The sequence below is a fragment of the Lucilia sericata genome, unplaced genomic scaffold (assembly GCF_015586225.1).
Source record: "Lucilia sericata isolate MDLA Ls3-8-SP2 unplaced genomic scaffold, ASM1558622v1 Contig001719F_arrow, whole genome shotgun sequence".
Lineage (NCBI taxonomy): Eukaryota > Metazoa > Arthropoda > Insecta > Diptera > Calliphoridae > Lucilia > Lucilia sericata.
Genome location: NW_023995625.1, coordinates 41221 through 57329, shown reverse-complemented (window position 1 = coordinate 57329; position 16109 = coordinate 41221). Strand labels below are relative to the sequence as shown.

General features: G+C 32.3%; 1 protein-coding gene across 1 annotated transcript in view; it reads right to left on the bottom strand.

The window, feature by feature from the left end:
* Positions 1-16109, bottom strand: part of LOC119612506 (putative neural-cadherin 2) — a gene marked incomplete at its 5' end in the record, with an annotated part of 62706 nt that overhangs the window by 7381 nt on the left and 39216 nt on the right. Inside the window, one exon of the mRNA XM_037968314.1 lies at positions 8750-8991. Coding sequence (XP_037824242.1) covers positions 8750-8991 — 242 coding nt within the window. The remainder of the gene's footprint in view (positions 1-8749; positions 8992-16109) is intronic.

Below are 16109 nucleotides of genomic sequence, written 5' to 3'. Positions count from 1 at the left end.
GGATGAGTCCATAGACTTAAAACTAGACAACGCCATTGATTATTTAATGGACTAATCAAGAGATTAGTCAATGGACTAGTCTAGTCGACATATTAGTAAATAGATAACTCCATATACTAATCAATAGACTATCAATAGATAGATAAGCCTATAGACTTGTCTACTACTAGTGAATAGAACAGTTACTGGATGAGTCCATATACTAGTAAATAGACTACCCCATGGCTTAGTTAATGGATAGGTAAAGATGCTAGTCAATGGACTAGTCAATAGACTAATCAATGGCCCAGTCAATAGACTACTCAATGTCGTATTAAAAGTAATATTCATATAGATTAATACACTACTCAATAGGACACTGGATATGTCCAAAGACTAGTAAATAGCCTTCCTCATGGACTAGTAAATATACTAATCAATGGACTAGTCAAAAGACTTCTCAATAGACTATTAAATGAACTAGTAAATGGACCAGTCAATGGACTACTCAATTGCCCAGTCAATAGACTACTCAGCGTAGTAAATGGAATAATCATATAGGTTAATTCACTACCCAAAGCACTAGTCAATATACTACTCAATGAAATAATCAACAGACTAGTATATAGATTATTCAATAAACTAGTCCACAGACTATTCCATAGATTAGTTCTTAGACTAGTCAATAGGTTATTCCTAATACTAGTCCATATAGTCAATATACTACTCAATGAAATAATCAACAGACTAGTATGTAGATTATTCAATAAACTAGTCCACAGACTATTCCATAGATTAGTTCTTACACTAGTCAATAGATTATTCCTAATACTAGTCCATTGAATTATCTGTAGATAAACCAATAGAATAGTCCATAGTTAATAGTCCACAAGTTAATAGACAATTTGATAGTCTAGCCCTTGATCTAGTCCATAGATTAATTAAAGCACTAGCCTATAGCGTAACCTATTAATGTTGAATGAATATTGCTAAATGTTAAAAAGTACTAAACATCCCTGACACATACACAACAGCAAAGCTAAAACTGAAATCTAACTTCAAACACAAACCAACCAGTGTATAAAACCTAAACATTTGGGTCACCTACCCACCGAACGTATAAGTGTTATTGATTTCTAAAGACTAATTAAAAATTACGTATACGTTATGTTAAACCCTCTTTATAGAAATCAAACATTTAAAACGCTTTACAAATAAATACCTTTCATTTGCTAATTTAATTCAATTTCTATTACAGTTAAATATTAAAAAAACATAAAATCAAACTTAAAACTTGTTGATGTCACTAACAGTCATTTATTTATTTATTCATTCATTCATTGCAGTATGCTTTCATTCATACATTAATTCATAAAATTGGCATTATAGTACCCATTGTATACGTTTTGTTTTTGTTGCTGTTGTTTGTGAATATAAAACCATTAACAGTTTGTTCACAAAACCCCAAACCTTTTAAACTAATTAAAAACATTAAAATTCTCTTTTTTGTAAGCTTTCTTTCTCTCTCTTGCTCCTTCTCTTTTCATGTTGTATAAGTGTACTTGTTTATTTGTTTGAAATTTCAATGCAATTGAAATGAAAAGAAGCAAAATAAAACTGTGTAAAAAAGGTATGTAGAAAGACATTTACACTATTTGTTGTTATGTATGTATATTAGGGTGACATCCTGTTCACATGGAAGAAAAGTGCTAGGAATTTTAGGATAAATTAAACTTTTATTTTAAGTAATAACTTCAACAGCTATAAATTGAACTATCCTAATGTATATATTTCCATAGCACCGCCTAGCCTTGTATATACCCTTAGAAAAGTTATAAACATGTGTTACATTTACACTGGGATTTAACGTAATAAAAATGCAAAAACAATTTTATATTTTAGCTTTTATTAACGCACAGTTTCTGCGTTGCGAAGAGAAGAATGTAGTAAAAGGGACTCGTAAAAAAGGGCTCTTAATTTTAATGAATTTTTAGCCTTGCTTAATTCAAACAGATTTTTTTCATTTTTTCTCCTTCGGTTTGTTTAGCGGAAATTGTATTTGTTTTGTATTTTTGTTTATTTATTTTTTTTTCTTTACTCATCTGCAGCAAGATAAAGCATAATATTTCAATAAAAATTAATAAGTTGAAAAGTAGATTTTATGGCATTAATTAACACTGTGATGGTTTTTTCTTTCTTTTTAAGATGGATGTTTAATCTTGAGGCAATAAGTGGGCTATAATCGGCTGAACCCTAAATAATAGAGTTTTTATGGCTGTTTTATTAGTGGTTGTGTAGAAAAAAGAGTGTGCATTAAAAAACTGGTCATAAAAAGAAAACCACAAATAATGAACAAAATGAAGGAATTTGTAAGTATAGAAATTTACAAGATGTTTCAGAATTAATTACATTAAAAAACAAGTAAGAAATTATAGTCGGGCGAGGCCGACCATATAATACCCTACACCTTTGACAAAAATATAATGTGATTTAGTTGCCATAATAAAGCATTTAAGTTGAATTGTACCTTGCCTTAGATATACATACTTAAGCCGTTTATTGTTGAATAAAATTGTGGACATTTAAGTGAAATTTTGATGGGGGCTTTTCATAGGGGCTAGCGTCATATGAGAACCTATTATTATGGAATTCGTGGGGGTCATCAAGTCTTGTATACAACTTGGTTATTGCAGCTTTTTGTCGAGATATGAGTATATTAAACATAATTATGAACTTAAAAGCCCTATTCGGGGGTTCAGTTGTATGGGGGCTAGGTGAAATAATGGACCGATATTAACCATTTTCAACAGGCTTTGTCTACGATACCATAAAAGATCATGTGCCAAATTTCATTGAATTATCTCCAAAATTGCGACCTGTAGTTTGATTACAAGTTTTAAAAGCCCTGTTCGAGGGATTCAGTTGTATGGGGGCTAGGTGAAATAATGGACCGATGTAAACTATTTTCAACAGGCTTCATCTTCGGTACCATAAAAGATCATGTGCTAAATTTTATTGAATTATCTCCAAAATTGCGACCTGTAGTTTGATTACAAGTTTTAAAAGCCCTATTCGAGGGGTTCAGTTTTATGGGGGCTAGTTGAAATAATGGACCGATGTTAACCATTTTCAACAGGCTTTGTCTACGGTACCATAGAAGATCATGTGCCAAATTTCATTGAATTATCTCCAAAATTGCGACCTGTAGTTTGATTACAAGTTTTAAAAGCCCTAATCGGGGGTTCAGTTGTATGGGGGCTACGTGAAATAATGGACCGATGTAAACCATTTTCAACAGGCTTCATCTTCGGTACCATAAAAGATCATGTGCTAAATTTTATTGAATTATCTCCAAAATTGCGACCTGTAGTTTGATTAAAAGTTTTAAAAGCCCTATTCGAGGGGTTCAGTTGTATGGGGGCTAGGTGAAATAATGGACCGATGTTAACCATTTTCAATAGGCTTCGTCCCTGGGACAATAGAAGATCATGTACCAAATTTCATTGAATTATCTTCAAAATTGCGACCTGTAGTTTGATTACAAGGATTACAAGCCCTATTGGGGGGTTCAGTTGTATGGGGGCTAGGTGAAATAATGGACCGATCTTAACCGTTTTCAATAGGCTTCGTCCCTGGGACAATAGAAGATCATGTACCAAATTTCATTGAATTATCTTCAAAATTGCGACCTGTAGTTTGATTACAAGGATTACAAGCCCAATTGGGGGGTTCAGTTATATGGGGGCTAGGTGAAATAATGGACCGATCTTAACCATTTTCAATAGGCTTCGTCCCTGGGACAATAGAAGATCATGTACAAAATTTCATTGAATTATCTTCAAAATTGCGACCTGTAGTTTGATTACAAGGTTTACATGGACGGACGGACGGACGGACGGACGGACAGACGGACGGACAGACGGACGGACAGACGGACGGACAGACGGACGGACATAGCTAAATCGACTCAGAAAATGATTCTGAGCCGATTGGTATACTTTAAGGTGGGTATAGGACCAATATTATTGTGCGTTACAAACATCAGCACAAACCCAATATACCCTCCCCACTAAAGTGGTGTAGGGTATAATAAAAAAATATACTATGTCTACTAAATCAAAATACTAGTTTAAAGGCAGAAGTCCCTGCATTGGAATGTATGTGGCACCAGTTTAAGGCAATTATCAATCAGTTTACATGTAAGCCAGTATTGAATTGTAATAGAGCATGAGGCTGAGGTAAGCTTTGCATCATGTACCCACACTTAGCTACTCGGGAATAATGGGCAACGAAAGAGTGAATGTAGTCGTTTAAAAGTAAAGTAAACGAGAGGAAATAATCCTGGCGTATGCAAAACCAAACCGAAAACCGTAAGGCAATTATCAATAAGTTTACATGTAAGCCAGTATTGAACTGTAAGATAGCATGAGGCTGAGGTAAGCTTTGCATCATATACCCACACTTAGCCACTCGGCTATAATGGGCAACGAAAGTGTGAATGTAATAAAACGAGAGGAAGTAATCCTGGCGAATGCAAAACCATTCGAAGAAACATATACGAGAGAATCCCTTACAACCGCTTAGCATAATGAGAGCAGGACCAAAAGCCTCCTTAGAACGAGTAAGTTCCATATTGTGAAATGACTTTATTCAACTTTTTCCAACTTTTCTATTTTGCCCACTATTTTCGACTCTTTTCGGCTTTTATTTGTAAAATAGATTCTTCGACTTTTTCTTCAAAATAGTCTTCTTATCAACCTTGTTATGACAAAAAAAGTCGACTTCGATTTGTTGACTTTTTCCGACTTGGATTATTTTAAAGTCAATTTATAGGACCCTATTTCTTACCAAAGTTTCCATGTAAAGAGGATCACAAAAGCCCAATAGTGGCCTTTGGATCTGATGTAATATACATTGTCTTTCAACATAAATCCTCTTCAAATAAAATATGTATTTGGTATTTACCACGACGTATACGTAATATTTAATTATTTGTTAAAAAGTAGTAACACTCATACGCTATAACAAAACATATATTGTTTCAAAAGCTTAAAAACGTTTCTACTACATATTCTATTATTGCGATTTTAGATTCATTTGTTATTAGCACAAAATAGTTATATCCTCACAACAGAATTGTTATTTTCCCAAATTATTTTACACTGGAAACTGAGTCCAAAATGATAAGAAGATCTATAGTAAATGATGTCAAAAATGTTGACAATGGGGGAAATATTACCAAAAACTGCCTATTGTCATTTAAAATCTTTTAAAATTCATTGAACTAAATTTCATTAGCTCATATACACATGGAAGCAGTAAATTCACGTAAAATATGTATTTGGTATTTACCACGACGTATACGTAATATTTAATTATTTGCTAGAAAGTAGCAACACTCATACGCTATAACATAATATATTTTGTTTCAGGAGCTTACAACATTTCTAATACGTATTCTATTATTCTGATTTTAGATTCAATTGTTATTAGCACAAAATAGTTAAATCCCCACATTAGAATTGTTAGTTCCCCAAATTATTTTATATTGGAAACTGAGTCAAAAATGATAAGAAGATCTATAGTAATTGATGCAAAAAATGTTGACTTTGGGGGAAATATTACCAAAAACTGCCTATTGTCATTTCCAATCTTTTAAAATTCATTGAACTAAATTTCATTAGCTCATATATACATGGCTGCTGTAAGGTATGATATGATCGTTCAGATTCTTTTTGAGTTGTTAAATAAACAAGTATTTTCACTTTACAATATGTTGCTAGTATAACTAATAGGATTATAGACATTGTAGGATTTCATGAGCTTGTGTTTTGTTTTAAAGTTAATGGAATTTTTCAATCTGTTAATAAAATATTAACTGGTACTTAGTGTATTTATTGAAACAGAAAAAACAATATGTTTGTTAAACAATAGAAGTCCAGTGGACATTTAGCCTCAACAAATTTTGCATTGAACAGACATATCTGATGCTGAGGCTTTAATTGAAGCAGTGGTTAAGGGTATGTGTAAATAAGACAAACCTTGTAAGTGAATATTACCAAATATTTTACTATTTAAGCCGATTAAATAAGTATATAGTACACAAATATTGATATTCAATAAAAACCCCTATAAATTAATTGATATTAAACATGTATTTAATACAATAATAACGGTTAAATTTAACACATATGTAGACGGCCAGACATAGATAAGTAAAATATTAATTTATATTCTTATAGTATGTTTAATTTAATTAAAAATATACATGTATTTATTCTAACAAACATATAAAATATGTATGTTTGTGTTAAACCAAACAAAATGATGTATGTATGTGTCTTTAAATCTTGAAGATGTTCCAAAACTACTTAAAAACCTCTTAAAAGTTTTGCCATTACTTTTGCTAAAAAAAAACAAACTTCTGCTGCCGTTAATATTGCTATTTCTATTGCTGTTGCTACTGTTGTTGTTGCTGCTTACAATTAAAAAACTGTATATACACTTAAAAAAATACATTTTCACTTAAGCTTGGCAGTAATATTAAAAAAAAATCTACAGAAAATGCCAAGATGAATAAAAACGAAAAGTTTTATTTAGAAGTGAAAATAAAATACAACACAACAAATTATGAATGTACAAATCTTAGCAAGTTACGAAATGACAACAAGATGTTTATACTTGTTAAATTTCAAGTTATTAAAAACATGGTCTAAGAATCACAAAAGATAAACTACACTTTACTGTGTCGAAATCCAGCAGGGAGCAGAAGCGAAAAAAAAAACAAACTTTTTAATGAGAGAAAATTTGTCGCAGAAGATAAATAATAGAAATATGTAATAATAATAACAATAAAGAAAATTTATAACAAAAAATAATTTTTCTTAGAAAACACATTAAAAGAAAAGTTAAAAAACACGTGGATTTTGAACACATTTTCAATGTAGATGGAATAAAGCAGCAAACAAATGTTTATAAAACTAAAAGTTATTCCGAAAGATTTTGTTTTTCTGTTGAAAAAACAAAAAACTTTTCAAAGCCACTTAAATGATAAAGGTCTAACATCCCATTAAATTAAACCATCACGTTCACAGTCGATTTAACGATGTCCCATGGTTAACATATTTAATTATAGTTTGGTTCTGGGTTGTAGTTCAGTTCTGTTCAGTTTCTAGTTCAGTTCTAGTAGTACAGTTTCTAGTTCATTTCTAGGTCAGTTTAGTTCAGTCTAGTTCTAGTTCTGTCAGTTCTAGTTCAGTTCAGTAGTTCAGTTCTAGTTCAGTCTAGTTCAGTTCTAGTTCAGTTCTAGTTCAGTTCTAGTTCAGTTCTAGTTCAGTTCTTAGTTCAGTTCTAGTTCAGTTCTAGTTCAGTTCTAGTTTCAGTTCTAGTTCAGTTCTAGTTCAGTTCTAGTTCAGTTCTTAGTTTCAGTTTCTAGTTCAGTTCTAGTTCAGTTCTAGTTCAGTTCTAGTTCAGTTCTAGTTCAGTTCTAGTTCAGTTTCTAGTTGCAGCTTCTAGTTCAGTTCTAGTTCAGTTCTAGTTCAGTCTAGTTCAGTTCTAGTTCAAGTTCTAGTTTCAGTTCTAGTTCAGTTCTAGTTTCAGTTCTAGTTCAGTGTCTAGTTCAGTTCTAGTTCATTTCTAGTCTAGTTCAGTTCTAGTTCAGTTCTAGTTCAGTTCTAGTTCAGTTCTAGTTCAGTTCTAGTTCAGTTCTAGTTCAGTTCTAGTTCAGTTATAGTCAGTTCTAGTTCAGTTCTAGTTCAGTTCTAGTTCAGTTCTAGTTCAGTTCTAGTTCAGTTCTAGTTCAGTTCTAGTTCAGTTCTAGTTCAGTTCTAGTTCAGTTCTAGTTCAGTTCTAGTTCAGTTCTAGTTCAGTTCTAGTTCAGTTCTAGTTCAGTTCTCAGTTTAGTTCAGTTAGTTCAGTTCTAGTTCAGTTCTAGTTCAGTCTAGTTCAGTTCTAGTTCAGTTCTAGTTCAGTTCTAGTTCAGTTCTAGTTCATTCTAGTTCAGTTCTAGTTCAGTTCTAGTTCAGTTCTAGTTCAGTTCTAGTTCAGTTCTAGTTCAGTTCTAGTTCAGTTCTAGTTCAGTTCTAGTTCAGTTATAGTTCAGTTCAGTTCTAGTTCAGTTCTAGTTCAGTTCTAGTTCAGTTCTAGTTCAGTTCTAGTTCAGTTCTAGTTCAGTTCTAGTTCAGTTCTAGTTCAGTTCTAGTTCAGTTCTAGTTCAGTTCTAGTTCAGTTCTAGTTCAGTTCTAGTTCAGTTCTAGTTCAGTTCTAGTTCAGTTCTAGTTCAGTTCTAGTTCAGTTCTAGTTCAGTTCTAGTTCAGTTCTAGTTCAGTTCTAGTTCAGTCTAGTTCAGTTCTAGTTCAGTTCTAGTTCAGTTCTAGTTCAGTTCTAGTTCAGTTCTAGTTCAGTTCTAGTTCAGTTCTAGTTCAGTTCTAGTTCAGTTCTAGTTCAGTTCTAGTTCAGTTCTAGTTCAGTCTAGTTCAGTTCTAGTTCAGTTCTAGTTCAGTTCTAGTTCAGTTCTAGTTCAGTTCTAGTTCAGTTCTAGTTCAGTTCTAGTTCAAATAATATAAATTGCTTTACAGTATGGCTGTTTTTAAATTCCCTTGAAAAGTTCATTTATTTTCATTTTCAATTATCTACTCATTTTATTAACATTGTATTCACCCCTATTAAATTATAAAGTGTTTTCATAAAAATATAAATAACACTAATAAATATTGTATTCTTTGAAGTAAATATAAAATACGCACATTTTTGCTGTCATTTTTCTACTTACTTAAAATAATAATAAGACACACAAAGATGGCACCCAATGCACCCATGCTCAACTTTAGTCTTTGACCCTCCTGCACCAATTCACAATTTTCACCCCAATAACCTTCGGGACATATGCAACGATAACGTAAACGTGGCTCTAGATTTATACAAGTGGCACCATTAAGACATGGCATATCCAGACACTCATTACGATCTACACATCCCTTTGTATCGGCAGACATGACACGACCTTCACTGCAGCTGTAAAGTGAAATGAAAAAAAGAAATGAAAGGGAATTATTAATAAAAGCAAAGACTTATGTTTATAAGATACACTATGATGTTGATAAGGATGAAGAAAAATATAAACTTTAAAATAAATTTATAAAATATTAATAACAATTTGTCCATGTCTAGATTTGTGGGTGTATGAGCAATGTACATAAATAAATGTTTTAGTATTTGTGCAAGAAATTGCAAAAGTTTTTAGAAATAAGTGTAATGCATCAGGTTAAAATAATTTCCTTGCCTTTAAAGAGAACTGCTCTAGAGTCAGTTTTGTTTGTAGTTTACATATAATTTTATGCTAGATTGCATAAATATAAATTGTGAAATTTGTTGTTTTATTAGTAGCAATTTATTATGAGTTTGCTCTTACAAGTTATAAACAATAATTTGATATACTGCTATAAACAAAGAAGGGCTTAATTTGAGCAATTATTCTTATTGCTACTTAACGTCCTATTCTGTTCAAATGTACACCAACTATTTGGGCGCACAGCTCTCTGGGAATTTTTCATGTACGTTGTATTGTTATGGGGTTATTGACAAAGGTTTGCTCTTGCACTAAGCGGGAAAATTAATGTTATTTTTGATTGTGTTTTACGTTATAAACTTTTCTAATTTAATTTGCAATTCAAATGGCAAATTTAGATTTAGAAATCTTTGTAACTACAGAAATAGTAATAAACTAATAGTGTTGTCGTAATTATAAAATATTCCTAGTTTTTTACTTTTATTATTAGGCCAGTTCCTTTGACATCCTATAAATACCCTGCAATTGAAAAATAGCCCACATCTTTACAACAAAGAATTACAAACATTATAGATGAGCATTAAAAAGCAGCTGTTTTATGTTTCACACTAGAATCTAATGCAAGGAGTTCAAATACCACTGCACAAGTATCTTTGTTTCAAAGCCTTTAACACATCAGTGCATTATTATTGCCATGGCAGCTATAAAAAAATGAAAAAAGAGCTAAAAACAAGCAAAAGCATTTTCCACATCATTAGTTATGCCAAGTGCAACAAATGTCAGGGTAGACAAGAGCTTAGTACTCGTACTCTGCAGCATATTACGACTTGTACTGCTGTTGCAAACAGTCATGCAGACATACATCCATATTTTATGTACAATGAAGCAGAAGTAGAAATTATTTATAATCATTTATTTATTTATTTTTATACAAATAAATAACAGCATGTCAAGAGAAAATAATAATCATAATCATGAGATGTTGAGCATGAGAAAATATGTACACATATATTTATAAATAAATTATATGGCCATTTCGTAAAACAAATAATTTATTTGTATAAACGAAATGGAAATTTGGAAATGGAAATTTTTACTTTTTTTATTAACTAATGAAAGCGAAAAGCATTATTTGATCTTAAACGATCCACATTCCAGATACATATTAGAACGGAAATGAAAGCCGTTCGAATTTTGCATGTCAAATTGCACTTTTAAAACCGTTTTTTCAATGTTGTTTTTCAACCTAAAAACCGAAAAAGTTCAACTAATATTAAACTAAACTGAACTATAACTGAACTAGAACTGAACTAGAACTGAACTGAACTGAACTAGAAGAACTAAACTGAACTGAACTAGAACTGAACTAGAACTGAACTAGAACTGAACTAGAACTGAACTAGAACTGAACTAGAACTGAACTAGAACTAGAACTGAACTAGAACTGAACTAGAACTGAACTAGAACGAACTAGAACTAGAACTGAACTAGAACTGAACTAGAACTGAACTAGAACTGAACTAGAACTGAACTAGAACTGAACTAGAACTGAACTAGAACTGAACTAGAACTGAACTAGAACTGAACTAGAACTGAACTAGAACTGAACTAGAACTGAACTAGAACTGAACTAGAACTGAACTAGAACTGAACTAGAACTGAACTAGAACTGAACTAGAATGAACTAGAACTGAACTAGAACTGAACTAGAACTGAACTAGAACTGAACTAGAACTGAACTAGAACTGAACTAGAACTGAACTAGAACTGAACTAGAACTGAACTAGAACTGAACTAGAACTGAACTAGAACTGAACTAGAACTGAACTAGAATGAACTAGAACTGAACTAGAACTGAACTAGAACTGAACTAGAACTGAACTAGAAACTGAACTAGAACTGAACTAGAACTGAACTAGAACTGAACTAGAACTGAACTAGAACTGAACTAGAACTGAACTAGAACTGAACTAGAACTGAACCTAGAACTGAACTAGAACTGAACTAGAACTGAAACTAGAACTGAACTAGAACTGAACTAGAACTAACTAGAACTGAACTAGACTGAACTAGAACTGAACTAGAACTGAACTAGAACTGAACTAGAACTGAACTAGAACTGAACTAGAACTGAACTAGAACTGAACTAGAACTGAACTAGAAACTGAACTAGAACTGAACTAGAACTGAACTAGAACTGAACTAGAACTGAAACTAGAACTGAACTAGAACTGGAACTAGAACTGAACTAGAACTGAACTAGAACTGAACTAGAACTGAACTAGAACTGAACTAGAACTGAACTAGAACTGAACTAGAACTGAACTAGAACTAACAGAACTGAACTAGAACTGAACTAGAACTGAACTAGAACTGAACTAGAACTGAACTAGAACTGAACTAGAACTGAACTAGAACTGAACTAAACTGAACTAGAACTGAACTAGAACTGAACTAGAACTGAACTAGAACTGAACTAGAACTGAACTAGAACTGAACTAGAACTGAACTAGAACTGAACTAGAACTGAACTAGAACTGAACTAGAACTGAACTAGAACTGAACTAGAACTGAACTAGAACTGAACTAGAACTGAACTAGAACTGAACTAGAACTGAACTAGAACTGAACTAGAACTGAACTAGAACTGAACTAGAACTGAACTAGAACTGAACTAGAACTGAACTAGAACTGAACTAGAACTGAACTAGAACTGAACTAGAACTGAACTAGAACTGAACTAGAACTGAACTAGAACTGAACTAGAACTGAACTAGAACTGAACTAGAACTGAACTAGAACTGAACTAGAACTGAACTAAACTGAACTAGAACTGAACAGAACTGAACTAGAACTGAACTAGAACTGAACTAGAACTAAACTAGAACTAACTAGAACTGAACTAGAACTGAAATAGCACAGAAGTTTACATTTGCTTGCAAAGAAATGAAAATAGTAGTTTAGGTAGGTATATAGAACTGAAATAGCACAGAAGTTTATATTTGCTTGCAAAGAAATGAAAATAGTAGTTTAGGTAGGTATAAATTTCATAAGTATTTGGTATTTATCTCTTACCATTGAAATTTACCCAAATTTTTATAAAATTTATAAATGTTTAAGTTGTGTACAGCCTGTTTTGATTTCTGTATTCGAAATATGTTGAAATATTTATACCCTACACCACTATAGTGGGAAGGGTATTACGCGTTTGTGCTGATGTTTGTAGCGCAATAAAATATTAGTACTATACCCACCTTAAAGTATAAAGACTCAGAATCACTTTCTGAAATTTGAAATTTTGGCCCAGGGACAAAGCCTATTGAAAATGATTAAAATCGGTCCATTATTTAACCTAGCCCCCATACAACTAAACCCTCGAAAAGGGCTTTTGAGCTAATAATTATGTATAATATAAATGTATCTCGATGAAAGTTCGCACAACAAAGTTTAATACAAGCCTTGATGACCTTGCCCAATTTCGAAATGATCGGACTTCATTTGAACCTATTCCACATAAAGAAATATATAGATCAAAAACTATTTGATATTATGTACGTATTACTTCAACAGCGGTTCTTTCAATGTGCAATAAATGTTATTTTTTTTATTAATGTCGAAACATTACTTGTGTAAAATTTTAGTCAAATCTAATGTGGTAACCCTTGCGGAAATCGATTGAAAATTGTTAAATTAGGTACAGTTAGTAAGTTATACACATTAATAAAGAGCTAAATCGATATTTTAGGACACCATTATGTGTGTATGTAAATTTTGTTTTACAATAACAAACGCCTTAATGAATTTTCTGTAAAATATATAACTTATGCATTTTGTATGTTGCTTTTGCAATTTGTTTGTAAATCTATGAATTTTACCACCTACAGTAAATTTTGGATAACATGAGCTTGCAGAATGCATATAACTTAGCATCTGTAATATGTCTTGCTCTGTGTGTTATTGTGACTATCTTAGCTTTGGTTTTAATCATCATCGTCTAACCATCAGTCAAAACCAATAATGCAACCCTTTATTGTAATCTTTTACATTTGGTTACAAGTTTCAATATAAGCTTTTGAAGTAGATATTTTGGTTATAATGAGGCCTCTTGTAAAGGTTTAGTTTGTATATCCCATTTCTAAATCACAATTTATAATATTGCGGTTTAATCAATTTACTGGTTAAATTTAATATGTATATTATTAATTATTTATAGTATCGATAATATAGCTTTCAAGTGATAAATTATATTAAGCAAATATAATGAATAATTTAATAAAAATTAATTATATGATGTCTTAAATTTTCATAACAATAAGTTTGCTACCGAAACTCAATTAGAGTTCTTTTATTTCCATTGGTTTCGATAAAATGAAACCAATTGCAGATATTTACCCTTAATAACTGCAATATTTTTTGAACACAATACGATAACAGAATGAAAATTAAATTAGAAACTTTACAGCATGTAGATATTTCAAATCAACTGAAGCGTTGTGGTAAATAACAATTCACATCTTCATATATGAGGCTAACAAGGAAATTAGGTATTTAGTTCTAGTTCAGTTCTAGTTCAATTCTACTTCAGTTCTAGTTCAGTTCTAGTTCAGTTCTAGTTCAGTTCTAGTTCAGTTCTAGTTCAGTTCTAGTTCGTTCTAGTTCAGTTCTAGTTCAGTTCTAGTTCATTCTAGTTCAGTTCTAGTTCAGTTCTAGTTCAGTTCTAGTTCAATTCTAGTTCAGTTCTAGTTCAGTTCTAGTTCAGTTCTAGTTCAGTTCTAGTTCAGTTCTAGTTCAGTTCTAGTTCAGTTTCTAGTTCAGTTCTAGTTCAGTTCTAGTTCAGTTCTAGTTCAGTTCTAGTTCAGTTCTAGTTCAGGTTCTAGTTCAGTTCTAGTTCAGTTCTAGTTCAGTTTCTAGTTCAGTTCTAGTTCAGTTCTAGTTCAGTTCTAGTTCAGTTCTAGTCAGTTCTAGTTCAGTTCTAGTTCAGTTCTAGTTCAGTTCTAGTTCAGTTCTAGTTCAGTTCTAGTTCAGTTCTAGTTCAGTTCTAGTTCAGTTCTAGTTCAGTTCTAGTTCAGTTCTAGTTCAGTTCAGTTCTAGTTCAGTTCTAGTTCAGTTCTAGTTCAGTTAGTTCAGTTCTAGTTCAGTTCTAGTTCAGTTCTAGTTCAGTTCTAGTTCAGTTCTAGTTAGTTCTAGTTCAGTTCTAGTTCAGTTCTAGTTCAGTTCTAGTTCAGTTCTAGTTCAGTTCTAGTTCAGTTCTAGTTCAGTTCTAGTTCAGTTCTAGTTCAGTTCTAGTTCAGTTCTAGTTCAGTTCAGTTCTAGTTCTAGTTTTCTAGTTCAGTTCTAGTTCAGTTCTAGTTCAGTTCTAGTTCAGTTCTAGTTCAGTTCTAGTTCAGTTCTAGTTCAGTTCTAGTTCAGTTCTAGTTCAGTTCTAGTTCAGTTCTAGTTCAGTTCTAGTTCAGTTCTAGTTCAGTTCTAGTTCAGTTCTAGTTCAGTTCTAGTTCAGTTCTAGTTCAGTTCTAGTTCAGTTCTAGTTCAGTTCTAGTTCAGTTCTAGTTCAGTTCTAGTTCAGTTCTAGTTCAGTTCTAGTTCAGTTCTAGTTCAGTTCTAGTTCAGTTCTAGTTCAGTTCTAGTTCAGTTCTAGTTCAGTTCTAGTTCAGTTCTAGTTCAGTTCTAGTTCAGTTCTAGTTCAGTTCTAGTTCAGTTCTAGTTCAGTTCTAGTTCAGTTCTAGTTCAGTTCTAGTTCAATTCTACTTCAGTTCTAGTTCAGTTTCTAGTTCAGTTCTAGTTCAGTTCTAGTTCAGTTCTAGTTCAGTTCTAGTTCAGTTCTAGTTCAGTTCTAGTTCAGTTCTAGTTCAGTTCTAGTTCAATTCTAGTTCAGTTCTAGTTCAGTTCTAGTTCAGTTCTAGTTCAATTCTAGTTCAGTTCTAGTTCAGTTCTAGTTCAGTTCTAGTTTCTAGTTCAGTTCTAGTTCAGTTCTAGTTCAGTTCTAGTTCAGTTCTAGTCAGTTCTAGTTCAGTTCTAGTTCAGTTCTAGTTCAGTTCTAGTTCAGTTCTAGTTCAGTTCTAGTTCAGTTCTAGTTCAGTTCTAGTTCAGTTCTAGTTCAGTTCTAGTTCAGTTCTAGTTCAGTTCTAGTTCAGTTCTAGTTCAGTTCTAGTTCAGTTCTAGTTCAGTTCTAGTTCAGTTCTAGTTCAGTTCTAGTTCAGTTCTAGTTCAGTTCTAGTTCAGTTCTAGTTCAGTTCTAGTTCAGTTCTAGTTCAGTTCTAGTTCAGTTCTAGTTCAGTTCTAGTTCAGTTCTAGTTCAGTTCTAGTTCAGTTCTAGTTCAGTTCTAGTTCAGTTCTAGTTCAGTTCTAGTTCAGTTCTAGTTCAGTTCTAGTTCAGTTCTAGTTCCGTTCTAGTTCAGTTCTAGTTCAGTTCTAGTTCAGTTCTAGTTCAGTTCTAGTTCAGTTCTAGTTCAGTTCATTTCAGTTCTAGTTCAGTTCTAGTTCAGTTCTTCAGTTCTAGTTCAGTTCTAGTTCAGTTCTAGTTCAGTTCTAGTTCTAGTTCTAGTTCAGTTCTAGTTCAGTTCTAGTTCAGTTCTAGTTCAGTTCTGTTCAGTTCTAGTTCGTTCTAGTTCAGTTCTAGTTCAGTTCTAGTTCAGTTCTAGTTCAGTTCTAGTTCAGTTCTAGTTCAGTTCTAGTTCATTCTAGTTCAGTTCTAGTTCAGTTCTAGTTCAGTTCTAGTTCAGTTCTAGTTCAGTTCTAGTTCAGTTCTAGTTCAGTTCTAGTTCAGTTCTAGTTCAGTTCTAGTTCAGTTCTAGTTCAGTTCTAGTTCAGTTCTAGTTCAGTTCTAGTTCAGTTCTAGTTCAGTTCT